This window comes from Mustela lutreola, chromosome 7 (genome assembly GCF_030435805.1).
Source record: "Mustela lutreola isolate mMusLut2 chromosome 7, mMusLut2.pri, whole genome shotgun sequence".
Taxonomy (NCBI): Eukaryota; Metazoa; Chordata; class Mammalia; order Carnivora; family Mustelidae; genus Mustela; species Mustela lutreola.
The window spans coordinates 102,618,971-102,646,252 of NC_081296.1; the positions used below are offsets into that span (position 1 = coordinate 102,618,971).

At 38.9% G+C, this 27,282-nt stretch overlaps 2 protein-coding genes across 2 annotated transcripts in view; one reads left to right on the top strand and one right to left on the bottom strand.

Moving 5' to 3' along the window:
* MDGA2 (MAM domain containing glycosylphosphatidylinositol anchor 2) overlaps positions 1-3,249 on the bottom strand; it is an 879,614-nt gene extending 876,365 nt beyond the window's left edge. The window contains exon 1 of the mRNA XM_059182014.1: positions 1,985-3,249. Coding sequence (XP_059037997.1) covers positions 1,985-2,264 — 280 coding nt within the window. The 5' untranslated portion in view covers positions 2,265-3,249. The remainder of the gene's footprint in view (positions 1-1,984) is intronic.
* Positions 2,381-26,759, top strand: LOC131837230 (sterile alpha motif domain-containing protein 1-like). Its single transcript, XM_059183425.1, has 5 exons — positions 2,381-2,503; positions 2,906-3,150; positions 3,241-3,819; positions 16,427-16,520; positions 26,591-26,759. Exons 1-4 carry the CDS (start codon positions 2,381-2,383, stop codon positions 16,488-16,490), a joined length of 1,011 nt encoding a protein of 336 aa, XP_059039408.1. The 3' UTR covers positions 16,491-16,520; positions 26,591-26,759.
* Positions 26,760-27,282: the final 523 nt, after the last annotated feature.

A 27,282-nucleotide genomic window follows, 5' to 3' on the forward strand; every position in this document is an offset into this window, starting at 1 on the left:
CGTCCTGTCCCCGATAACTTTTCATTATCTCCTACACACATACACACACACACCATACACACAAACAGTTGTTTTTTTTTTTTTTTAAATCCGTTTAGCTGGGATGGTCCTAACAAATGGAAGAGAAATAAATGACTTAGACTTGAGATAAAAGGAATCCAGGCTCCCCCATGCTAAGGAACAGCTCCTTCAGAAGCCTCTACTTTCAGCGTTCCTCCATCCCTAGAATCTCAGCCACTCTCATCTCAGGGACACCAGAGACCAGCAGAAGTCAAAAGAGCACTCAATTCATTCCTGCCTTCCTCAGTGCCTCACCTCCTGCTGTCAGCCCAAGCAGTAAGATCTGCCTGGAGTCTCAACATCTCCTTTATACACACACAAACACCACCACCACCACCACCTCTGTCAAGCAAGTTCTCTTTCATTTGGTAATGAGGGGATGGGTAGAGAAAAGAAATTAAGATGTCTTTAAGTGGGAGAAAGTGAAAATTTCCCGGCCCAAGCCTAAAAGGGAACTAGGAAGACAGGAAAGGGGAGTGGCAGATGGAATTCCGTGGCTCTAGAACCCCCTCCGGACAACCCCCTCCCACTGCTCAGACCAGGAAGAACACAGTGGAGACAGTAAAGGCTACTATGGGATCTCCCACATCCCTTCCCCAGCATCTACCCAGGCGCACACCACATTCCCAGAGAGTTAGAGTATTCAAGGTCCCCTTGCACCCATGCCCTCTCTGCAGTTAGTTCTGGGGTCTGCAAGGAGAGCTCTGACATTTCCACAAACACTCATGCCCTTTGCTCCAGAACAGCCATTGACCTAGCACTGCAGTGCTGGGGTCCAACCCCCCACCCCCAGCACTTTGATAGATAACAAAGGTAGTAGGTTGATTTCCAGCACACAGGGACCGTAGGGGAGCTCTGGGAGAGTTTTTGGCCTGCTGTACCCTCAAGAGCTATCCTCCTAACCTCTCTACCATATCTTTGAGATAAAAGTTATGTTCCCCTTGTGGCACTGCCTGCTTGTCCCAGGAAAAGACCCACATTTCAACCAGAGCCTGGGTATGTGTATGTGAGTCTATCTCTCAGTCCCGAAAGCCAAGGGTGCCAACTGCTGACAGGCAAAGGAACCTGGATTTGCTCCTGAGGACTTAAAAATCTCCAAATTAACAAGCTTGCCTTGGTCCTAACCCGCCCAGACCTGGGTTTTCCAGAAAACTGAGGTTGTGTTCCTGTTGCAGCGAGCTGGTGTCCTGCCCTGGAGCCCAGACGCGCAGACTTGGCCAACCGTTCATTCATGCATTTTGCTCATCCATTCACATAAACATGTCCCTTAATTGTGTCTGGCATCGAGAGTCTTGCCTGCTATTTTCCCCTCCCCAAGTCAGTATTCATGGCAACGCTGGTGCAGAACGCAACTCAACTGTCACCCCACTTCCTGAGCCGGAAAATCAAGTCATAGAGGCATTCACCAAAAAAAAAAAAAAAAAAAAAAAAAAGAAAGAAAGAGAGAGAGAGAGAGAAAGAAAAGAAAAGGTGGAGAAAAGGAAAGAAAAGGTGGAGAGAAGGAAAAGGCGGGAGACAGAGAGGGATGGGAAGCTCACTAGGGTCACATTCGAAGCTTCCCTTCAGGGGAAACCGCGGCACGGACACCGCGGCAATGCAAGGAGCCAACTGATAATTAAATCAAAGACTGCTAGAGCTCGGGGCCCTAGCGGGGATAAACCAAGCGCAAAGCCACTCATTCGCAAGAGTGCAATGTTGCCGGCTCGACCCAACTCCCAGCCCCAGCCGAGGCGCCGGGGGAGCGGCTCGCAGCCCAATCCGCAGCACGCTCGCTGCCTCCTTACCGCTCCCAATAACGTGATGAAGTGTAAATCAAACACCACGCCGGGAGGGGCCCCGCAACGGTGCGAGTCGTGCATTTTCGCTCGCCAGCCCATCTTGCCTAAGAATCACAAGGTCACGATAGCGTCGCTATTCCACTCACCGTATACTCCTTGGCCAGAGATCCCCTCCAGGAGGACTGTCAGCAGCCACACGAGACCGTACACTAAATCCATCTTCACGTGAACATGAACATATCCAGCCCAGGGGGTACGCAGCGGGACCTTCCGGAGGCCGGCGGCTAGCCGAGCGCGCTCCACTCGCGCCCGGGCCGCGCCGAGGTGCCCGGGAACCGCTCGCCGAAGAAGAAAGCGCCGTCTGTCCGTCCTTCCCCGGCAGCGTCCGTGAGCGGAGCGCAGGAGCCCCGCACACCCCACACTCATACACACACACACACACACACACACAACACAATACCCTGACACACACTCACACGCACGCCGCACTCACACCGGGCGCCTAGGAAAATCGCAGACGCCGGGGAGGAGCAGGGGGCGTGATGGGAAGGGGGCCGCGAGGCGAAGTGTTCTTCAGGGTAGCGGGCTCGAGTCTCCGCAGCTACGGCGGCGGCGGCGCGCTGGGCTGGCAGCGGGCGCGGGCCGGGGTCCGGGGGTGCCGAGCGGTGCGAGCCTGACGCGGGCAGCCACGGAGCAGGAAGTGGCCTCTGACTCGGGGCACCGAGCAGGGGCGTCCTCGCCTGGGTTCGCCTTTACAAAGTAACTCGCGAAGGTCCCCGGAGCAGCGTCAAGCGGCGGCAGCGGCCCGCCCGCCCGCAGTCCGGAGCCCCCAGCCCTGCTGTCTTGCCTTCCCCCATTCCATCAGTTGCCATTGCAACGCCAATCCTGTTACACGATACAGGCTCGCATCGCCGAGCAGGGAGAGGAGGAAGAGGAGGAGGAAGAGGAGGAGTGGGGCTAGGGAGACGGGGGTGGGGAGGAAGGGATGGGAGGAGGGGGAGGAAGGAGGACAGGGACCGACGCGGAGCAGAGTGTGCGTCTGGAGCTCTCTCGGGCACCAGCCTCAGCCGCCGCCGCCGCCGCCGCCGCCACCGCCGCCGCCACCACCGTTCTCCAAAATAGCCGTTAGCGCCCTGCCAGCGAAGAAGGGGCTCCGGGCGGCCGCACCAATTCCGGGAGCCGAAAGCAGAGTCCAGGCACCGCCACTTGCGAAAGAGGGAGAATGCCAAGCAGAGACCGGATCCGCACACACGTCTACGCGTGCCCACCGGCACCGCGCGCGTCCTCTGGGCTTCCGCGCCGCCCCCGCCAGGTGGAGGGGTGGAGGGGTGGGGGCGGTCGGGACAGGCGGGAGTTTAGAGGAGGGAGCCGCCGAAGGGGTTCCCCGCCTGGGCTAACGTAGTGCTGGCATCCAGAGCTGGACGCGGGAGCGGCCGCCCGAGGAGGACACCCAGCTGCGTGGCCGCGGGTCGGGCCCCAGCTGCGGCAGAGGTGCCGGGCCGGGCGGCGGAGCGCCCAGGGCTCGACGCCGGCCGGAATCTCTGGGTGTGCGCGGGGGTGCGCGCCGCGGAGGCGAGAGGAGGAGGTGGAAGAGGAGGGCGAAGCCGAAAGCAGGCGGACGGGCTCCCGGGCTGCCCGAGAGAGAGGCTGTGTGTGGTCACGTTGCGCGCTACGTGCTGAGAGCGCGAGCTGCTAGCCGCAGCTGGGCGACGTCAAAGCCGGGTGCGCGGCTCAGCCGCCTGCCTCCGCGCCTCCTCTGCCTCCTCTGCTCCGCCTTCGCTCAGCCTGCCTGTGTCAGCCGAGGAGCTCATCAGTATGGACAGCGCCGAGAGGCTCCGCGAGGCCGGCCACATCCGGCCTCCAGCTTTCCCCGCCGAGGCCCTCCCCGGACTCGGAGCTCCGCGGCGCTGCCGCCGCTGTTATGCCTGATGCCGCTGTTTGCGCTTGCACGCGGAAGGGCCGGCTACCAGCCTAGATCAGGGTAATTACAACACACTACCTCCTCCTCCCCGCCGGCCAAGGTCTTCCAGGACCCGTTCTGCTTGACTAGAGGGCAGAACAGGCCAGCAGCCACTTGGAAGTGCCTTCGTTTCTTCTCCATTTCCATCCTTTTAAATGGAAATGTGGTCATCGTGGCGATGAGGTGTCTCTCCTCTCTAGGGGAGAAACACTAGGAGTTCAGAGCTTAGTTTATTTAATATGCAACGTCTCCTACTAAAGTTAGCTGCTTTGAAAATCTTTTCTCTTTTGTGAAAGACAGACTCTCATTGGGAGCAGAGCTAGCTAGTTCTGATACTGAGTTTAAGAAATTCGTAGTTAGAAAAGGATCAGAAAATTGGAGGCATCTTTAATTTACATTGGAGCGAGTGTAGGAATACTTAACCAAATTCTGCTAGGGAAAACTGGGAATATAGAAGTGGTTTGTGAGTTGTTTTTATAATTACAATAATTAGTGCTTCCTGCGTGCAATTCACTTTCTTGAATATATTCTTCACAATTCAAACGGCATATGGATAAGGAAGTGATTAAAATAGCTTTAAAAAAAGTGCATTTATACATGGGTAACAAAAGTAATTGCTATGGAGAATCTGGAGCATAGTATTCATTTATCTGCTCCCATAATAAATTAGCATAACATACTGCAGTTCCCTCTCCCCCTGCTACTTCTGCTGTGGGGAGGGAGCTCCAAACACATGAAAATGAATAGTCCCCATTGTCTCCAATGAGGTCCTTTAACTCAATTAAGTGAATTATGCATTTTATCTTTTTAGGGTGTGATCTAGTGCTTACCCTCTGGCTTTCCAAGATAGGAGGAACCAAGAATGTTGAGAGGGTCCCAATGGATGACTCACATGTTGTTGGGGACCCCTTCTTTTGAAATGCCACTTTCAAGGATGGAATTAAGTATCATTTTAGAACTAAAACTCAATGTGTGTCATTTCTCAAGAGAATGAAGTTCACTAGTCATTTGTGTAGGGAAGGTGGGCGGTAGGAATTGTCTTAAGTTTCTGAAGATCTGTCTTTTAAAAGTAAATCATTCTTGCGTAGTACAGCACAGCAGCTTCAAGGGACTGTAAATTGCAACTCTCAGATGGCAGCTCACAGTATGTCCACGAGGTACTTCCAGATTTTAGCTGCTCATGTTCTGCAAATAGTACTTCACCTGCATACCGGCACTGTCCTTTGTGGGGGGGGGGGGGGTATTTATGGAATCCTAGGCCCTTTGACTGTTTGCAGAACTCTAGATTTAAATATCTTATTATCACAGAATCTCAGTGTATATCCCATTTACAAAGGAATCCAGACTAAGTGAGTATCCCTAATGGAGATTTTTTTCCTTAACCTTGAACATTAGAGTATAAGCTTTGGGAACTCACAGGGCCTTTATTTTCCACGTAGTGCACATCTCAGCCATGGAAACCTCAGCAGTTCCTGAATGAACTCTTTGGAGCTTGGAGAGAACTTAGAGAACCTGGACATTGCAGAATTTATTTCAGTTGAGGAAACAGCCAGATGTATGTACTCTGGGCCAGGCCTAATTCTAGATTTGAAACATACAAAAATATATAAGACAGAATCCCTTCCTTTAAAGAAACACACATAGTGGACAGGGTGTGTTGGTCAACATATGCACCACTACTATGGGTATTATATAAATAAAGTCCCAAGGCACTAGGTGGCAAATTTTACATGCAACCGTTAATTGAGTAACATGGCAATGAGGATAAAAATTGCACTGGATTTAATATTTTTTGTTGTTGTTCCTATGAAAACATTGGATAGATAACTCTTGGAAACAAATGGCGAGTTCAACCAATCAAGGTCTTTTGTTTGTTTTTTGTTTTTTTGTTTTCTGCTTGAAATTCAACATTTTTTTAATCTGCCCTGACCAACCCAGTGTGTTGTATTCAGCCACACCTAGCACTAGCGACTAAAGGCCTCCAGGTGGTGAGCCTGAGCTGAGACTTAATGACTGGCAGGGAGAAGATTTATCAGAGAGGAGAGGAGTTTTAGAAGACAGGTCCAAAGGCTGCAATGAAATCAGACCCAGGACACTCTGCAGCCCAATTAGTGTAGTTTGCTGTAGGAGCAGTGTAAATAACTTTATGGATTACCAGCTTCTTGGATTTTGCCTTGTGAGTATGGACGCTGCATTGAGCCCAAAGGAATCCCACGTTGCATCTGCTAAGGCTCACTGAAGAGTATTCTTGTAATAAGAACAGCAGTGAACACTTAATCTTTTCTGATTACAGGACCATGAGAATTTAGGGGCTCTCCTCTGACAACCCTTATTACCTTAATAACCTGTTATAGTTTTATTAACTATGGTTTCTTTTTAATTTCTATCTCCATCTTCCAGCATGAGCGTGACATTCCAACCTAGATAACGTGGGAGAGGCAATGTCACGGAGGGAATCAGGGCTTAGTACAAGATACACCCCAGATAGTGGGACGGAAAGAAGAAAAGCTAGTAATTCAGGAGATACTGCGGAGTAGGGCAAAGTCAGAATATTAGTAGCAAATCTGTCCTTTCTTTCTAACCTAGCCTCTTCCCATAAAGCAAATACCAAGTCTTGTGTATTTTTACGGTTACTCCCTGTTTCCACCAGTGGTCCTTTAAATCACATATACACTATTCCATGTCTGGTTTATAAAACTAAGCAAGAATGTAGAAATCATCATGGGTATATAGGTTATCTCTCAGAAACTACACACCCTAATCTGTTGCCCCACACTTCCTTGTGCTTGCCTTATTCTTCTTGATCACAGATTCCTGGTTTATATCACATCTTATTTGGACTATAACTCACCCTGAATCATATCTCAGTTGTCTGTGTATACAGATCTCTGGCCTCATCCTTTTATCCTGAAGCTAAATCTACTTCTGATATTTCCAAAATCTGTGAATGCAAACTCCATTTTTCTGTGGCTCGGATATGAATCTGAGACCCAAAACTATCCCTTCCTCAACCTCTGCCCAATGGACCAGTTCTCTTTAAAGCTAACTCAGATTATAATAAAGTCTAATTAAACCCTACAATTGAATCATTCCTGTAGGTTACAAAATATTCTGTTCTGATAAGTTTTCTCTAACCAAATGACTGTCCACCTAGTTTCATTTTCTCCCACTTGGTAATAGCTTCACCGCATCCAAGCTTAGAAAAAACCTAAGCAGCATCACCTAGAATTGACTGTTTCAGATGACAGCGAGACATGATTTACTATCAGTGAGACAAAGCATAGTATTGGGGGTCTGGTCATCTCCAGAAGACAGGCAGGGGGCACTTGTTCATAAACAGCAGAACTCAGGATTTCATTTGGGAAACAGGATTGTCCCTCAACAGGGCTTTAGTGAGAACAAAAAGGGGAGTGAGAAAGGCAACTGCTAAATTAGAAATAAAGAAGCACATCAAATCCCCATTGTATGGACTGAAAGAAATCAAGGAGAGATATATGGCTTGAGGAAGTAACAAAATACCCAAAGGATAATCCCCAGAGGTAGCAAATCCAGGGTCTAAATGAAAAAGGAGGTACCTAGGAAAGGCTGACTATAAGGAGACTGTTTTGAGAGAATGCCAAGGTAATTTGTTACCAGATGATGGGGCTAAGGTCTCAGATATATTGTGGCTGCTGGTGAGAAGTACCTCACAAACACAGGAAAGTAGAGGCAGAGGTAGAAAACATGAGGCAAGGTCTTTATAGTCTTGATATTCTATATTCTATCTTCAGCTTAAAAATAGCAAATCTCCGAGATTTAGTAAAGAACGTTCTCTCTCATATGCCCTCCTTCTTTAAGACAGATATGCTAGTCTATAGTTCTAGACCTCCAGGATTTTGTGAACCACTCATGTTTTCTATAGTTTGTATCTTGAACCTATAATTATTATTTTTTAAAGCCTACCCTCATATACCATAGCCTTGACAATTTTAGTAGCCCTGCCCTAGATCTATTCTTATTCTGGCACGTCTCCCTTGATTCTGACACTATTTCAGGAACAGAAAAAAATGCAGATTTGTTCCAGAGTAGAAGATGTTCAGTTCAGGGCAGTGTAACATAGTAGGTAAATGTCTGAGCTTTGACATCAGACTGCCTTGAGCTTGAATATCTGACGTCAGTTTGACCTTGATGTTTCCCTTATTTCATAAAACAAAAAGAGCAAGAGGTTATTAAGAATTTTAAGTAAAGTAGTGCACATAAGATACATAGCTCAGCACCTGACACATAGTACTCTAATAATATATTATTACTCCTAATATTTTTATTGATAATATTTGTTAGTTGTCAAAGAGCATTAGTATATGTGACCACGACTTGAATCACTTCCATTTTGACGTTAGCTAACAGCTCAGAATCTTTAGTTTTATAAGCATGATGAAGTAAGTGTTTTCTCTAAAAGGCATGACGTTACTTGCTTTCATTCAAAGTTCATCTGTCCCATTTCTGTCCAGTTACATTGAATTCTGAAGTCTTCCTACAGTTTATCTGTAATGGTTTGGCATTTTAGTACTTAGGAAAAGCTTAAGATTGTCTGAAAACTTGAAAATTTGAGAGTACAATTCTACTTCAAGATTATTTTTGAAAACTCCACAGCTTAAATATTAACACAGAGAAGTTTCCACTTATCATTTTTCTTGGTTTACTATCTTTTAAAAACAGATTGGTATGAAGTAATGCTTACACTTCTAGGTCACCAGTAGACTAGATTAAAGATCAACATCAAAGTTGGATTAGCAATTTTGTGGTAGAAATGTAAAGAAGCCCACTGTTTCTGACAAGAAAGCGATTTGATTAAGCCACAGATAAGATATAAAGGATTAGAAGAGAGTTGAGCTAAAATGTTCCCCATGATTCTATATTTGGAGTAATTTATATTTGTGCATGTAACAGGAAATAAAGGAAAGAAAATTTGGGTCATATCAGGTACTGGTTTCAAAATTTAGCATCACAACACCAATACAATTAATATAATATGCCATAACATAACATAGACTTTAAACATTGTAATTGAACTTGACCTCTTGACAAGCTACTCACATCAGCTAATGGTTGGGAAAACTCAAGGAAGCACAGCCTCTTCTTGATTTAAAATTTAGCATATGTTGGGTTGCCTGGGTATTTCAGTAAGCTGAGTGTCCAACTCTTGGTTTCAGCTCAGGTCATGAACTCAGGATTGGGGGATCCAGCCCCACACTGAACTCTGTGCTGGGTGTGGACACTGCTTGGGATTATCTACCCACCCCCTCCTTACCTCTCCCCCACTGGGCTTGTGCAGGAACTCTCTCTCTCTAGACCATTTTTTTTTTAATTTAGCACCTTTTATCTAATTACCTAGTTTTTCAGGGTTTCTCTCATGTGCCCTTCACTTTGTCCTCATCCCACAAATGGTTGGTTCATGTTTTGTCCTTATATTAGAGAGAAGTGTGTTCTTTCACCCAACATCATTAGACTTCCATTTGATTTCTGAGTGTCTGCCACTTACCCCATGGCACCCATGGCTCACATCTTCACCCAGTGTCTTTCAGTGATAAGGACACAGCTATTACCTTCTTCTGACCTCAGGCTTCTCCCAGACTTCTTGACATTGAAGAATTTTCTCATTCTTCTCTGGGGCCATCAGGAAAGTCTGGATCTCCTCCACACCACACACCTTGGAAACCATATGGTATTATTCTTTATTCTTTCTTTACCTGACTATGCCATGTTGATCTTTATATTCCTTTGTAGTTTCCCTGATTTACACTCTGAGATATTTTCATCCAAAAGTTAAGGCAAGATTGAAAAAAATAAGCTTTCTATACCATGGAATACCTAACGTATACGAAGGTCACTACTACCTTTCAGGCATAAGAGAGGACAGGGAAGTCCCCCTCAGAAATATGTATATCCCTATCTTCCAACTCTACATCACATTTTCCTTCCTCTCTCTATGCTCTTCTATTCTTCCTGGCCATAAAACTCCCACCAGGCCAGAGGGAAGTTGACCATCCTTGCAAAGGGAAAAATGAAAGTCATTTGAATCTTGCATTCTCTTACTCTCTGCTTTATAGAAAAACTGCTGTGGTCTGAATTCTCCAAGCTAAAGCTTAATAATTTAAAGCCTAGATCTTCCAAAAAAAAAAAAAAAACCTTTTTTTCTTTCAAATGCCTGACGCTTCTTTTTCCCTTGGTTTCTGCCCTTTCCCTGAAGGTGTGCTCAGCTTTGATAAGTGTAGAACCTTAGAGAAGCAAGAATTACAGGAAATCAGAAACAAATTGAATATAAGATAATATTTCAAAATATTAGCTAGAGTTGTACATCCCGATCCTCTATAAATAAGTCAGTAAGGGAATAGGACTGGGTTCTGTCTATTACGGGTGGCTCAAGGAAGCAAAACATTATTATCCAAGTTCAAACTTCAGGAGCAGATCCAAAGAAGTGGAGGGTTGGGGGTTTCCAGGGGAAATTCATAACAGATTCATCAAAGGAGGGAGAAAGAAAAACAAAACTATAGATAGGAAAGTAGTAATTAGGAGATTGAATAAGCCCAGTGTGCCACCAAATTGGCAAAGAAAATAAGACAAGCCTAACATGTGGCTAAGTAGTCTGAAGGTTAACCAGGAAGAATACAACAAGATAGAGATGAGAAGAGGGAAGGAGGCGCAGGGAGCTGTACCAGGTTAGTGTCCCCCCAAATTCTTGTCTTCTCAGAATCCCAGACCTTGGCCCCATTTGGAAGTAGGGTTTTAACAGATGTTATTAGTTAAAATGAGGTCATCATGAAGTAGGGTGGCCCTTCACCCAATATGACCAATGTCCTTAGAAGAGAAGAAGGCACAGAAACAGACACACACAGAGAATACCGTGCAGCAACAGAGGCAGAGACTGGAGTGATGCATCTGTAAGTTGAGGAAGGTGGAGGACTGCTGGCAATACCAAGAGCTAAGAAAAGGTAAGGAGCGTATTCCTTCCTGGCACCTTCAGAGAGAGCATGGCCCTGCCGACACCATGATTTTGGACTTCTAGCTTCAAGAAGCGTTAAGAGAATAAATTTCTGTTGTCATAAGCCACCCAGTTTGGGGTGCTTTGTTCCAGCAGCCAAAAGAAACAAAGGCAGGAGCTCACACGTGTCTCTTGGGCAAGAGTCTGCACAAAAACTGTTTGGCCAAGCCCTCTGGAGCCTGCTATCCAGACCTTTGTCTTTAGGAATTTTTCTTCGAAATCTTTATGGAATCACACTTTCCTAGCTTGGACAAATCAACCTACCTCAGCTGTACTTGTGTTACTCAGGAGAGTAATCATGAGAGCTAAATGGAATAGTTCTTGTTTAAAACAGAGGGGATCATTCCCTTCCTAGGGAATCAAAAGGAGAACCAAAACTAGATTTGAAGTTCTCCTATTTCAAGTTCACTTGGATGCAGTTGCTCCCATATAAAACAGTGAGAAGCCTGGGATCTCATGGAAAAGAATAGAAGCAGAGGTAGCTCTGACCTCTGTTCTCCATGTATCTGACAAACCCCTCTACTCAGCAAAAGTCTGGGATATAGGAGACCTCTCATATTTCTCTTTCCCCCTCTTTTTCTTACACTCCTATAACCAGAAAAGGGGAATTTTCTTATTTTTCCCATCTACCCCCCCAAGTAAAACTCATTTATAGCAGCCATTTCCAAACTTTCTTTTCTTGCCATTTACTTACCTCCATTACAGCATAATAAATATATTTTTATCCTGACTCAGTACACATACACACATCCAAAACACATTTTTATTCATAATATTACCCTTTGCACCAAAGTATTTTGATATGTTCCATTCTGTTCTATTCAGTTCCTTTATCTTCTGTATTATTATACTTTTAAAAAAAATATGGCCTGACCATACTAAACTTAGTTCTCTAAGTCCTTAATGTGTAATGCAGCATATTTAATGCAAATGCCTATTTTTTTTACAAGTTGAAATGTTGCTAAAAAATGTTGCTAAAATATTAATAAATTTTTTTTCTTCCTAATGAAAAATTCTGAAAAGAGCATATACCCTAACTCTCATGTCCTGAAACAATAAATCTCTTGGTTAGGATTTGGAAAAGGGAAAATTGTTACAGATACATATTTTGAATGATATATTTCTTTACCTGTTTGTATCCTTTCTTTTTCTTCTATATAGAGTGACATCTTTCCTTGGCAATAAGTGATCATCTTTAGAAGCACTTTTTAAAAAGACTTTACTTATTTGTTTGTTTGTTTGTTTGTTTATTTAAGAGAGGAAGAGGGAGAGCAGGAGAGTGAATGAGGGGAGTGGCAGAAGGGGAAAGGGAAGGAGAGAGAGACTCTCACGCAGACTCCACCTTGAGCACAGAGCCCCACATGGGGCCGGATCCCAGGACCCTGAGATCATGACCTAAAATAAAGAGTCAGATGCTTAATTTACAGAGCTACCCAGAAGCCCCTTTAGCAGCATTCTTAATGACTGAACAACAATCCCAGTGTGTGTGTGCAATGGAATCGCCTAACCAAGCTCCCTTTGTTGAGCATTTGGTTTCTTTCAAAAGCTTACATTCTAATGGAATGAAACATAATAGCCAATAATCAGACAAACAAACTATAAGGATAATTGCAGATTGCAATAAATACTTTTAAAAAGTGGGATATAATAGAGTATGAAAACATTGAGGATTATATTAGATAGTATCATTAGGAAATGGATTTTGAGATAGACCTGAAAAACAAAAGGCCACATATAGATGTGAGAAGAGATGTACAGACACATGGCAAAACATTGGTTCTTGGAGTCTATTGCATTGAAGGACAGGAAGATAGCTTTCTAGAAAGTCATTAGGGACCAACTCATGAAGAACTCCATAGACCAGTATGAAAAGAAGATTTTATTCTCCACGCAGGGGAAACCTCTAGACAATTCAGAGAGATGCAAAGAGAAATAGAGAGAAAGAGATTGAGAGAAAGAGAAAGAAAGAGAGACTATCCCAAGAAGGAAAAGGGTCTATAGTCAACAAGTATATTGGGTATGATTACAAACAAATGAATCAGTTTCGGTACTAGTCATATAAAATTTACAGTCAACTTCAGAGTTTATTTACTTTTTCAGTTTCTTTTTTTAATGTTTCCAATTTGTATTTAAATTCTAGTTACTTAACATATAATGTAATATTATATGTTAATATGTAATAATATGTAATACTATTTCAGGAGTAGAATTTTGTGATTCATCACTTGTACATGCAACACCCAGTGCACATAACAAGTTCCCTCCTTAATCCCCATCGCCCATTTAGCCCATCCCTTGCCTACCTCCGCTCCAGCAACCCTGTTTATTCTCTGTAGTTAAGGGTCTCTTATGGTTTACCCCCCTCTCACTCTTTTTTTTTTTCCCCTATGTTCATCTGTTTTGTTTCTTAAATTCTACTTATGAGTGAAATCATATGGTATCTGGTTTTCTCTGACTGACTTATTTTGCTTAGCATAATGCACTCTAGCTCCAGCCATGTCATTGCAAATGGCAAGATTTCATTTTTTTAAAAGATTTTATTTATTTATTTGACAGACAGAGATCACAAGTAGGCAGAGAGGCAGGCAGAGAGAGAGGAGGAAGCAGGCTTCCTGCTGAGCAGAGAGCCTGATGCGGGACTTGATCCAAGGACTCCGGGATCATGACCTGAGCCGAAGGCAGAGGCTTTAACCCACTGAGCCACCCAGGTGCCCCAAGATTTCATTATTTTTAATGGTTGAAAAATATTCCATTGTTATATACTATATATACATACATACATACATACATACATATACACATACTACCTATCTTTTTTTTTTTATAATTTTTTTTATTTGGCTTAAGTGGGTAGGAGAAGAATAAATGAAAGAAGATGGGATTGGGAGGGAGACAAACCATAAGTGACTCTTAATCTCACACATACTACCTATCTTTATCCATTCATCAGTTGTTGGACATTTAGGCTCTTTCCATAATTTGGCTGTTGTTGATAATGTTGCCATAAACATCAGGGTGCATGTGCCCCTTTAAATCAGTTTTTTTGCATCCTTTGGGTAAATACCTGGTAATGCAAATGCTGAGGAATAGAGCAGTTCTATGCCCTATTAGGCATAGAAGCTCCATACTTTTTTCAGAGTGGCTGCACCACTTTGCCTACCTCAACAGTGTAAGAGAGTTCCCCTTTCTCTGTATCCCTGCCAACATCCATTGCTTCCTGTGTTGTTTATGCTAGTCATTTTGACAGTCATTGAGGTGGGATCTCAATGTAGTTTTGATTTGAACAAACAATTTTCATACACCTAGGAACATTGATGGTTTCTGAATTCATTTAGCCTTTTTAAAGACTGTGATACTATGTTGCAGTTTTGTTTATGTATGCCTTATATATTTTGGAAATTTATACCTTATTGTTACTAATGAGAAATTTTTAAAATTATGTTTTCTAAGTTGTTATTGTTGGTAGGTAAGAGAGTTATTTCATTTTTGTATATTCATTTGATAACCAGCTGAAATCGCTTCTTAGGTCTGTTTTTCTTTTTCTTCAGTTGTCTTAAGTTTATCAGATAGCAAAACAATCATATAATCTGCCAATAGTGATAGTTTCTATTGATTTTTCTTTAGGAGTCATGAGTCCCCACTCCTCCTTTTTTGTGAGATTTCTGTCATAAACTTCTGTCAGTAGTTTATGGCGGTAACTTCTGTCATAAAACTGAAAAACGTTAGTGATAACGTATTTCAGATTTTAATTGGAATGCTTCCAATGTTTCACAGTTCAGGATGCCATTGAGTGTTAGTTTCAAATGGGTATACAATCCTTAGTTTAATAAAAGGTTTTGTGCTATTGTTTCTGGTTGTAGGTTTGTTTTTCCTAGCCATACACCCCTTCACACACACACCCCTAACTCGCCCAGTATGCATGACTAATGAATTTAATCAAATGCCTTTATGGTATAAGTTATAGTTATTTTATGGTAATTTTAAACTTGGGTTTCTTGTGAAGATCTGTTAGTCAGGATTCTCCTGAGAAATACCACCAGTGGATACATATAAATAAAATATCTAAGCCATTTAAACTTAATACATTCATCTTTGAAATCACAGTATAAGGTAAGAATTTCTCATTAATTCCAGTTCATAGATGAAGAAACTGAGGCACAGAGAGCTTATTATGTTGGAATAGCTTTGTGGATCAGGAAAAACAAAAACAAAAACAAAAAAACATACTTGTAATACTGTATTAAGATTTCAATAGGGGCTCCTGGGTAGTTAATCAGTTAAGGGTCTGCCTTTGGTTCAGGTCACTGTCCCAGGGTTCTGGGATTGAGTCCCACATCTGACTCCCTGCTGAACAGGAAGTTTGCTTCTCTCTCTCCCACTCTCCTCCTGCTATCTCTCTCTTTCACTCTCTTTCTCTCTCTCTGTAAAAAAAATAAATAAATAAAATCTTAAAAAAAAAAAAGACCTCAATGAAATACTAGAGTTACTAATAATTTTAGTTAGAATTTTCTCGTATTTATATTCTTCTCTGAAACTTGTCTGAAATTTCTTTTTTTTAGGTTAGCTGGGAAGTTTATGATTTTTATGAGTTCCAGAGTATCATAGAAATTATTATACAAAGGTTCAAAAGAGCTCACCTGCTCGTCATCTGGACCCATGTGTTTTTGAAGGGTCTTCCCTGTTAGTCTATACAATTTGTGGCATCATAGTAAGTCATGCATTTCTGAATGTTTACTAAAATATAATTTCATGAGTAGCACAGTCTTAAAATTGAATAAATAGCTCCTCTAAATCTATGCTTACATCACTTTTTTTTCATTCTCAAAACTTGTACTTTTATTTTCTTTGTGTGTATATGTATTCATATATATGTTTTGTGAATTCTTGAGTTTTCATCTTTTTTGTCCCTTCAATCTACTAGCTTTCAGATTTGTCAATTATACCATTGTATGCTTTATAATTAATCAAGTTGTGCGTTAGTTTTCATCTTTCCTTATTCCTATCTCTCTCTTAGATTAATTGGGATAATTTTGGCATAACAGTTTTAGCTTCTTAGACTGAATAATTAGTTTATTTATGTTTATTCTTACCTATTGACTGATGAAACTATTTAGATTTATACATCTTGTCCTGAGTATAGAATTCACTGTTTCATTTTATTTTTGACATAACATGTTATCTCTTTTGTTAGTTTCAATGTAGATTGCAATAATTATAGTCTTGAATTATTGCTTAACTAAGGAGCTGCCAAGGAAAAATCGCTGCCTGTGATTAATTATCTGCTATGCTAATTATTGCACAAAAAATGTAGACTGTACAACTTCTTTTTTATGTTTGTTGAAATTTTCCTTGTGGCCAGTTAGAAGATCTTTTCCAGGTAAATATTTATTGACTCGGAAAGTAACTGTGAATCCTTAATGTGAGATACGAAGTTTTATATATAAATATATAAAACCAACCTTCTTAATTAGATTACTTACATTTCTATATTTTCATAATATTTAATGCCTGTTACACCAATGTATTTTATCATTCATTACTACAGAGGACAGGTCTGTGGCAAGTTTGAATTTTTATTCACTATAGACATTTGCTTTTTCTCCTTAGGTGGTTTCAGTGTTTTCACTTCATGTCGGTGATTCACATATTTTATCAGGATTTGCCTGGATAAGGATTTTTCTGGAATTATACCTTATGTGTGGTAAATCCTTTTTCACCCCTGATATCCTGAAATGTTTTCTCTTATTTATATCTTCTCTGTTTAGACTGCTTATACTCTTTGGGGATTTAACTACTCTTGACTTTATCTTTACTCTTTTTTTCCTCTCTCTCTGCATACATTCATTTTGATATATATAAGATGTGAGTATTCACTTTCTTTCATCAAATCTGTCATTTTTCTCTGTGTTCTGGGAAAACTTCCCATGCTTCTGGTCCACATCACTGCTTTGATTTTTCCACAGCAGTGGATATCCACACCAGGGCCAAATGGAAATTTTATCTTTATCACTAATTTAAAATTGTCCTTAAAGCCCTTGGACAACTCATTTATTGCTTTCTTTTCTTCATCCCATTTTCTTATGTCTTTACCTGACACTGGCAAGGCCTTAAGCCTTTTCAAATAAGTAATTGTAATTTTCTTCTGGATCTTGCAATAAATTATTGTCAGAGATGTACTCGTCTTTGTGCTAGTCTCTTTCTCTTCTGTGGCAGTAATTTTTTACTAGCCCAATGCTGATTATTTTTCTTAAAGAGAGTTTAGATCTATCAGGATGTAATTTTCTTAACAGAATATATGGATTGTCTTGGGTCCCACTCCCTTTCCACTTGAGTAATGGAGAAATGCTCTTCTGAGAGTCATCATAATGGGCAGACTACTGGAGCCTTAAGGAGCAGGCCCTGCAATTCTCGAATACTCCAGGGGATTTTTCTACTACTTGCCTTATCTGCTTTTCTGATTCTAAACCAAAAAAAAAAAAAAAAATAGGTAAATATATAAGTCCCAGCATGCAGCAACAGAATTTCTTTCTTTCTTTTGTGTGTGTGTGTGTGTGTGTGTGTGTGTGTCTGTCCCCTCTTCAGTGCTCCCTTGTAGTGAGCTATACTTTCCAGAATGCAGGTATTGTGGTGCTTCCTCTGCAAATAGCTCCTGAAATGTGCCATTTAGTTGGGGAACAGATAAAGCATCTTTCTTAGTTCTTTTTTTTCTTTCAGTAAGGCTCTTGACTTGAGTGAAGAATTAAATTCATAGTAGGTTTCTTCCTTTCTTTCTTTTTTCCCCCTCAACTACTATTTATATTTAAAATATGCCAGTTTCTCCCAGATTCTAGCCTAAGATTAAGTGTCTGTTTTACTTATTAATTTTTGTCTTTTCCTGAATGTTTTCCATAGGAATGAGCCTGCATTAGTGCCAATTAGCCACATGTTATTTAAATGGGAATTATCACATTGAATTTTCTAATCTTATTTCACTTTAAGTTATTTTCTGTACTTCTAATACATAGGCAAGCCTAGAATGAGTTGTATACCTCTTCATAATATTATTTGCTAGGGTGCCTGAGTGGCTCAGTGGGTTAAGCCTCTGCCTTTGGCTCAGGTGGGGCCCTGGGATCAAACCCTGCATTGGGCTCTCTGCTCAGCAGGGAGCCTGCTTCCCCACCCCTGCACCTCTGCCTACTTGTGATCTCTGTCTGTCAAGTAAATAAATAAAATCTCTTAAAAAAGAAATGTTACTTGGTAAGCATAATGGATTTCCATGGTCTATATTCCCTAGGTTATTTTGAATTCTGTTAATTAAACTGTCCTTATTACAAGAGACCTATAAATAGAATGATGGAATCATAAGTGAAATCTTTTAGAATACAAATCTCACTCTAGAACAACAGAGTTGAAATGGAGGTGGATTCAGTGCATGTCATCAGCTCTGAAAGTGGGAGAATTCTTATTTCAAAATCTTGGAGAAAATACTCAGAACCATGAAAGTATACAAAATCCCTGTACTCCATATGTTCTAAATTTCTATTTTATTTTTTATCAACTTTGTATTAAAGAAAAGGAATCAAACCACAAAACCCAAATTAAAAGTTATTAGATGGGTAGTGATATTAATTCATTCCATTTTTTTAAAAATTAAACCTATACATAAGAAAGTGTTTTATCTGTATAAGGGTCTGGCCTTGGTCTCTTGGTCCATCTTGCAGGTCACCTGCTATTTAATGAAGAAGTCATTGAATGAATGAATGGCTTCCTACCTCAACACCTGAGTCTGAAGGCTTTCTGTTGCTGTAGAAACACATTAGTTCTGCCAAGAAGCAGGTCATAAATGCAAAGGAGCTAATGCCCACAAAAACAAAACAATAAGGGACATTTGTTGGTAGATAAATAACCTCAATTTCTTCACTCCTTGGTAGGAAAATTCTCTCAAGTTATAGTCAGGGAGTCTGAGCCCCAGGTGTCCACAGCAGTGCCCATTCATGAATGCATCTTTTATTGACTTTCTTCCCCTTCTGACCCCACTTTCCTGTGCTTCCTGTGTTTTTAAGGGAAGCCCACCTAAAAAAGGAGGAAAGTCCCAGACGTATATGTGATCGCAAACTAGTACTAGGGAGAGGCATCAGTCAAGGAATATGATGTTTCATGAATTGTTTGTTCCAGACCATTTTATTTAAGTGTTTTCTTTTTTTCCCCCCAAGCCATTGTTTTACACAAAAATAATAGTGTTTATTTTCTGTGCAAAATCTTCATGTCAGGAAGTCAACAATGGTTTCTGAATCAGCTATCTGCCTGGTGTCATTTAAAATTTTTTATTTGGGGGCACCTGGGGGACTCAATAGTTAAGCATCCAACTCTTGATTTCAACTGAGGTCTTGATCACAGCTGAGGTCTTGACCTCAGGGTCAGAAGTTCCAACCCCTCTTTGGGCTCCATGCTGGGTGTGAAGCCTACTTAAAGTTTTAATTAATTAATTAATTAAATTAAAATTTGTTTTTATTTAGAAAATTCTACAATGCTTAGAATTCTAAATGTAGAACATAAATACATTTTCTGTCATCCAATTCCTTTTTTAGTCTTTACCATATTTTTAAAAATAATTATATTTACTTAAGATGTACAAAATGATGATTCCTTATACATATACATAATGAAATGATAGCTACATTCAAACTAACAACATATCATCTCCTCACAGTTATCGTTATTTTTGGTGATGAGAGCACCTAAAACTACTTTTTTAGCAAACTTAAAGTATTCAATACAGTTTTATTAACTGTAGTCATCATGCTATATGTTGGCTCTCTAGACTTACTCATTTTACATAATAACTGAAACTTTATACCCTTTAACAAACATCACCCGATTTCTCCTCCCCACCTTCAGCCCCTACTGAACACTGTTCTTTTCTCTGCTTTTACATATTCGACTTTTTTAGATTACACATATAGTGAAATCGTGCAGTTTTTTTTTTTTTCTTTTGGTGTCTGGCTTATTTCACTTTGCATAGTGTCCTCCAGATTCATCCATGTTGTTGTAAGAAGGAGCATCTCCTTTTTGTTAAGACTGAATAATATTTCATTATATAGATAATATTTTATCTATTCATCTGTTGATAAACATTTAGGTTCTGACATTTTTGTCTATTGCAAATAATGCTGCAACTGTGGCCCAGTTTCAATAAATACCAGTATTTGCCATGCTTGATTTATATATCTTGTTTTTTTTTAATGTTCATGGAATTTCAGTATACATACAGAAAACTGCACGTTATTGTAAATATGTAACAAAATGAGTTTTCTCAAACTGAATACATTTGTGGAAACAGCATCCAGATAAAACAAATAGAATTAGCACTCCCCGATTCTCCCACAACATACACACTCACTTTCAGTTACTACTCAGACTAACAAAAATAAACACTATTCTACCTTGTATGCGTCTTTTAAGCAAATAGCACACATCCTCTCATTTTACTCATACTGCCCCTGCTTTGTTGTATATTATTAAGTCTAATCTAAAGATGAACCTGCTCCCCAATATGTTTCCACCATATTTTACATGGAAACATAATACAATTTTTCCAAACATTTTGTTGGAGAATGCTTTCCTCAATTAGAAATGGACTAAAACTTGGATTTAATGAATTGGAGAGAGATATATAAGTGATTAAAAAATATTATTTTCACTATATGAGTTTGAACTAAGTGGGGAAGTAGTATCTTATATTCAAAGATCATCTAAGAAATACACTGATTTTTTAAGAGACTCTACCACTTCCCACCTGGAGCTGGATTATTTTGCCAAGAAACCCTGTAATCCCATTAATAATTTCTAATATTGAAGTATTACATTCTAACTTTAATTTAGGTTTGCAAGTAATTGTTTTATTTGGATTTAAGTCGTAATCTATGTTGACAGTTTTATTTTAGGAAGACTAGAGACATTTCAGAATGATAATTTCCTTTTTATTAGGATACATCTGTTAATTAAAAAACTAGTTTTGAATTTATAAAGTGCTCAAAGTAATTAATTTTAAAAGTGACATAATGCAGTGTATTTCTGGAGCAGTCATTCTCTGCAGTACAAAGTATTTCCATATTCACCAGATACTTCCTTATGGAGAAAAGTCAAAGGAGACAGGTATTGCAGCATCTGACTCAGTGCATGATCTTTTCAGATAAAATGTAGCCTTCTCATTAATACAGATATGAAGAACTGATATTAAACTTTACCAAGCTACTTATTGGCATTTCAGAATATTGTCTGGATTTTATGTTCCTTTTACATCTTGAATTAGTAAATTTTTAAAAGAAAAATTAAATTGTAAATAGGAAATTGGTAAAGCATATCTGACTAATCATTACCCTTTGAGAAACTCTAGGCCCATAATAAAATTTTCATGTTTTTCTTCCTTTGATTGTATGGAACAAATATATCTTCTGGCTATTCAAATAATACCATTATCATTTTTAGTTACTAAAACATTCAAGTAAACACAAAATATTGATTTCTTACCCATTGTTAAAAATTAATAAGTACAAAATAAATTACACACAGATCCTTAATTATTGACGATAATTTATAGTAACTATTATTTTGACCTTAGTTTTCAACCTAAAGACCTCATTCTCAGAAACAGACTTCCAGTATACAGAATTGAAAATTCTCTCACTTACTTTGTTTATTCTGCAGATAACATATATTTGACATTTTTTTTAGTTTATCAAGTATCTAAACTATACACATTTCTCTACCAAATTCATTTACTCAGAGCTATCTAATCTATCCATCTAAATCAACCAATGAAGAAAATATTTGAGTATACATTTCTAGGGATGTTGTTTAAAAAAAAAACAACAATATGGTAAAACTTCCTAGCATTAATCTTCTAGCTCTCAAATAATTATTTTAACACTGAAATTATATATAAATGAAAAAAAAATTAATATTTAAATGTATTTTTCCTTTCTTGTCATTGTTATATGTCTAGTTTGAGCCTATTAAGTGATAAGGGTGGAAATTTGTTCCTAGGGATGGCATTGTAGGTAATCTCAATCATTTCTTCCACTGACAGCATAATTAGGAAGTTGAAATGTGACTTTCTACATATCTGTGCCTTTATATGTATCTATTTGTCTGTCTATATAGACAACAGAGAACAAACAGTTCAGTGAGAAGTGCAAGGCTAAGTGCTAAGAAAAGATGGAAACACAGTATAATCCAGCATTTGTGTCCACTTTTGCTGAAGAACAATAAACATATTCCCAAAGAAGTAGATGAAAAACTGAAAAGCTAAGCAAAATTTTCAACAAATTCAAAGACCAAGAGGGGCAGAATTTTGGTCACCAAAAATAAAGTCTGATAAGATACCAGGTCTGAGACAAAGCATGAGAGACTGTGAACACTGAGAAACAAACTGTGGATTTTGGAGGGGAAATGGGTGGGGGGTTGAGTGAGCCTGTGGTGGGTATTAAGGAGGGCACATATTACATGGAGCACTGTGTGTGGTGCATAAACAATGAATCTTGGAACACCGAAAAAAATAATAAAATAAAAAAACAAATAAAGAAATTGAAATTTCAAACATGATTTCAAACTTGGAAATCACCTCTAAAAACAAAAAACAAACAAACAAACAAACAAAAACTGGTTTGAATTGGAACCCCAGGACTGCAGGTTAGGAGTAAAGATGAAATTGAAATAGACCTACCCTCACTGAATCACAGCTTTGAATCAACTCCAGCACATACTGGATTAAGGTTATCTAGAATTTTTAATGTATAGGCCACATGCCAGAGACGACTACAAATCCTCTGGAGAAAGGCACTGTCATCTTAAGTTTCAATAAGTCCTACAAAGATATAAAGAAATAAGACAAAGTGATAATTAGAGATGGAATTGTTTCCCTGTGAATTCATATGTTGAAGTCCTAACCCCTAAAACATCAGAATATAACTGTTAATAGAGACAGTCTGGTCTGTAAAGAGGTAATTAAGATAAAATTTATGTTATGGATGGGCCCTAAAGTAATATAATTTATGTCCTTATGAGAAAGGGAGTTTAGGGCATAAACACATACAAAGGAAAGACCATGTGAAGATGTCAGAGGAAGATGGTCATCTACCCACCAAGAAGAGAGGCTTCAGAAAGAACTAAACCTGCTGACCTTGATCTTGGATGTCTAGCCTGCATGACTATGAGATAATATATTTCTGTTCTGTAAGCCGTCTAGTCTGTGATGCTTTCTTGTGACAGCCGTAGCACACCCTAACACACCTTTACAATGATCTAAGTCTAAGAGAAACAACAGAAAACAGAAATACCTATAGTATTTACAGGGAATCTAGATAGTAGAGTTTCAACAACTGACCTAAAAAAAAAAAATCCAAAGAAATAAAATGAGAAACTATTAGACTAAGCCAACTAAAAAAATCAGAAGCTGATACTAAGAACTCACAGATGAGTTTAATAATATATTTGATATAGACGAAGAGAGAATATTGAACTGATGAAAGTTTAGAAAAAAAATTGTAGAATGAAGCATGAAAATGTAAAAAAGATGGAGAATAGAGAAGAAAGCATATGAAACAAGTGAGTAAGAAGAAAAAAAGTCTATGCCAAAATAACTAGATCCAAGGTGGGGGGGGAGAGAAATAGTAAATAGGATAGAATAGCTGATAATCTTTAAAAAACAATAATTGTATAAAGTCTCAGGTTAAAAAGAAGTGAATAATGTGTACCTACACATAACAAGGTAAAAGTGCTAAAAACAACAAAAAGACAAACAGAAATGATAAAAGCATCCAGGAAAAAAGAAAAATTACTGACAAAAGAGTCACAATAGGATTGAAGCCAGATCCCTGAAACAGAAAAACAAAATTGAAACCATATCATAATGAAATAAAATCTTCAAAGTATTCAAAGAAGTTAAACATACCATATTTTAGTATATTTAACTTTTGGGTAAAATATTCTTCAAAAGTTAAAAAAAAATGAAGAGATCTTGATAGTAGAAAAAAAATGTTTATGCTTACAATAATGCAAGATAATGCATTTTATCTTACAAAATGCAAGATAAAACTGCACAAAAATATCTTATGTATCATAATGCCAAGCACTGAAGTTTGAAAATGTTGTTAGCAAGACTTGGGGAACAGATACTATCATGTGGTACAAAAATCACTTAAAAACATGGAAGGAAATTAAGTAATTTGGCAAAATTACATATTCTGTTTTCCTTTATCAAGAAATTCTTTTTTTATAAATCCATCTGAAATACCGACTGACAAGATATATAAAAAGATGTATGTACAAGAAACTCTATAGCAGTAATATTTGTCATAGTAGAAGAGAATAAAACCAAAATATCCATTAACAGGGGTAGATTGTCTAAAGTATTGTATGATATTTAGCTGAGGAGATTTTCATGCTAAGGGTTGAAAATGTAGCCTAGTTTATTCTAACTGCTTATAGTAAAATTTGAGAGAATAAATGTAAGTTGAGAATATTGTTAAAACTGAGAAGTGACAACTTGGAAAACTACTGGTTCTCCCAAATAACAAAGGAAGTCAAAATTAAGAAATTCACTATCAGGAAATACTCTACAGAAAATACTGATGATGTGACCCTAAAGTCCTCCCTTGAAACATCAGAGAGATCAAAAGATCAGAATATTTAGTCACACGATGTGACTCTGAGAGATAAGGGGTAATAACTCAAAGATCCCCTCCATTACACTGTGGCCTCTAGGAAACCTGAGGGCAATGTCCCTCAGCTATATTGGGAGAAGCAAAAATTGAGAAGGGATTATTTAGGTAAGATCTCTGGGAGGAATCCTTATACAGTTTATAAGTGAATCAAATCATCACATCGTACACTTTAAAAATTGGAAAATTTTGTCAGTTAAACCTCAATAAAGATGAAAAATATCTCTTGATTAGCCTCTTAGATAATGGAGTTAATTCCTCTGACATAATACAGGAGACAGAAAGTTCTTAAATTTTTAATAGCAGCAGAACTACTGCCAGTCTAATCAAGAGAAAAAACAGTAAATTCTAACAGAGGGGCATCCTGCGAAATAACTGACTTATACTTCTCAAAACTGTCAAGGTCATCAAAAATAAGGAAAGGCAAAATGTTACAGCCAAGAGATGCCTAAAGAAGCGTGACAACTAAATGTAGCATGGTATCCTTAATGGGATCACGGAATAGAAAAGATACATTAGGCAAAAACTAAGGAAATCTGAATAAATTATGGACTTAATAATAGTGCATCAGTATCATTTCTTAATTGTAACAAATGTGTTATAATAGTGCAGGATGTTAATAATAGGAGAAACCTGGTGTGGGGTAAACCAGAACCCTTTGTAGTATCTTCTTTTTTTCTATAATGTAAAATTGCTTTTAAAAAGTCTATTTAAGGGTGCCTGGGTTAAGCCGCTGCCTTGGGCTCAGGTCATGATCTCAGGGTCCTGGGATCGAGTCCCACGTTGGGCTCTCTGCTCAGCAGGGAGCCTGCTTCCTCCTCTCTCTCTCTCTGCCTGCCTCTCTGCCTACTTGTGATCTCTCTCTGTCAAATAAATAAATAAAATCTTTAAAAAAAATAAAATAAAAAGTCTATTTAAAATTATATAAAGATATGTAAAGAAGAAATAACACCATCATGATTATGTTGATATATTTGTATATATAGCAAAAACTGTCTTCAATTTGTTTCACTTTTTTCTTGAGATAAAATTCACATAGCATTTTTAATAGTAAAGTATACAATTCACTAGTTTTTAGTATGTTCATCATGTTCTGCAACCATCAACAGTACCTAATTCTGTAATGCTTTCATCACCCCCAGAAGAAATCTCATACACATTGAGCAGTCATTCCTTATTTCTTCTTTTCCCCAGTCTCTGGAAATCACTAATACTTTTTGTCTCTACAGATTTGTCTGTTCTGGACATATCATATAAATTGTATCTTACAATATGTGGCCTTTTTGTTTTACTTTAAGATAGCATCATGTTTTTAAGGTTTATTCATGTTGTTGCATGCAACAATACTTAATTTCTTTTTTTTTTCAGTGTATTTATTTATTTGAAAGATATAGACTGAGAGAGTGGAAAGAGGTCGAGGGAGACAAGCAGACTCCCCACTGAGTGAGGAGCCCAAAGCAGGCTTGATTCCAGGACCCTGAGATGATGACCTGAGCTGAAATCAAGAGTTGGTGCTTAACCGACTGAGCCACCCATGCACTGCATTACTTTATTTCTTTTTAATGACTGAATAGTATTCCATTGTATAGCTATACTGTATTTGTAATATAAATTTATCAGCTGATGGATGCTTTGGTAGTTTCCACTTTTGGACTATTATGAAAGATGTTTTATGGACATCCATGTCCATGTTTCCGTAGATGTGTGTTTCTAATTCTATTAGGAGTGGAATCGTTGTATCCTATAGTAACTATGTTTAACTCATTGAAGAGCTACCAAAATTCTTCCAAAAGTTCTCCACAGAACCTAAAACATCTTACATTCCAATCACCAATATTTGAGGGTCCAATTTCTCCATATCCTGACGAATATTTGTTATTTTCCTTTAAAAAATATAGCTATCCTACCAGCTATAAATTGGCATACTATTATGATTTTGATTTGAATTCTCCTGATGTCTAATGATGTTGAGCATATTTTCATGGGCTTATTGGCCATTGGTATATATTGGAGAAATATCTGTTCAGAACCTTTGCCCACCTTTTCTTTCTTTTTTTTTTTTTTTTTTAAGATTTTATATATTTGACAGAGAGATCACAAGTAGGCAGAGAGAAGAGGAAGCAGGATCCCTGCTGATCCTGATGTGGGCCTCGATCCCAGGACCCTGAGATCATGACCTGAGCCAAAGGCAAGAGACTTAACCCACTGAGCCACCCAGACGACCCTTTTGCCCACCTTTTCACTGGGTTGTTCAACTTTCGTAGAGTTGTAAGAATTCTTTATTCTGTATAATAAACACATGTGATTCACAAATATTTTCTCTCACTCCCTGTGTTGTCTTTTCACTTTCTTGATAGTGTCTTTCAATACACAAAGTTTTAATTTTAATAAAGTCTCCTTTATCTTTTTTTTCTTCCCCTGACACTTGTGCTTTTGGTCTCATATTTAAGAAACCGTTGACTAATCCAAGGTCATAAGGATTTCACTTTTGTTTCCTTCTAGGTTTTTTTTAGTTTGACCTCTTACATTTAATTCTTTATACTGAGTTAATTTTTTGTATGTGATGTTAGATAAGGATCCATATTAATTCTTTTGCACATTGATATCCAGTTGTTTCTTCATCATTTGCTGAAAAGTATTATTTCTAGATTGAGTGGTCTTAGCATCCTTCTTGAAAATCAATTAACCAAATAAGTATAGATTTATGTCTATACTCTTAATTCTATTCAATTCTATTCCTTTATATATCTATCATTGTACCAG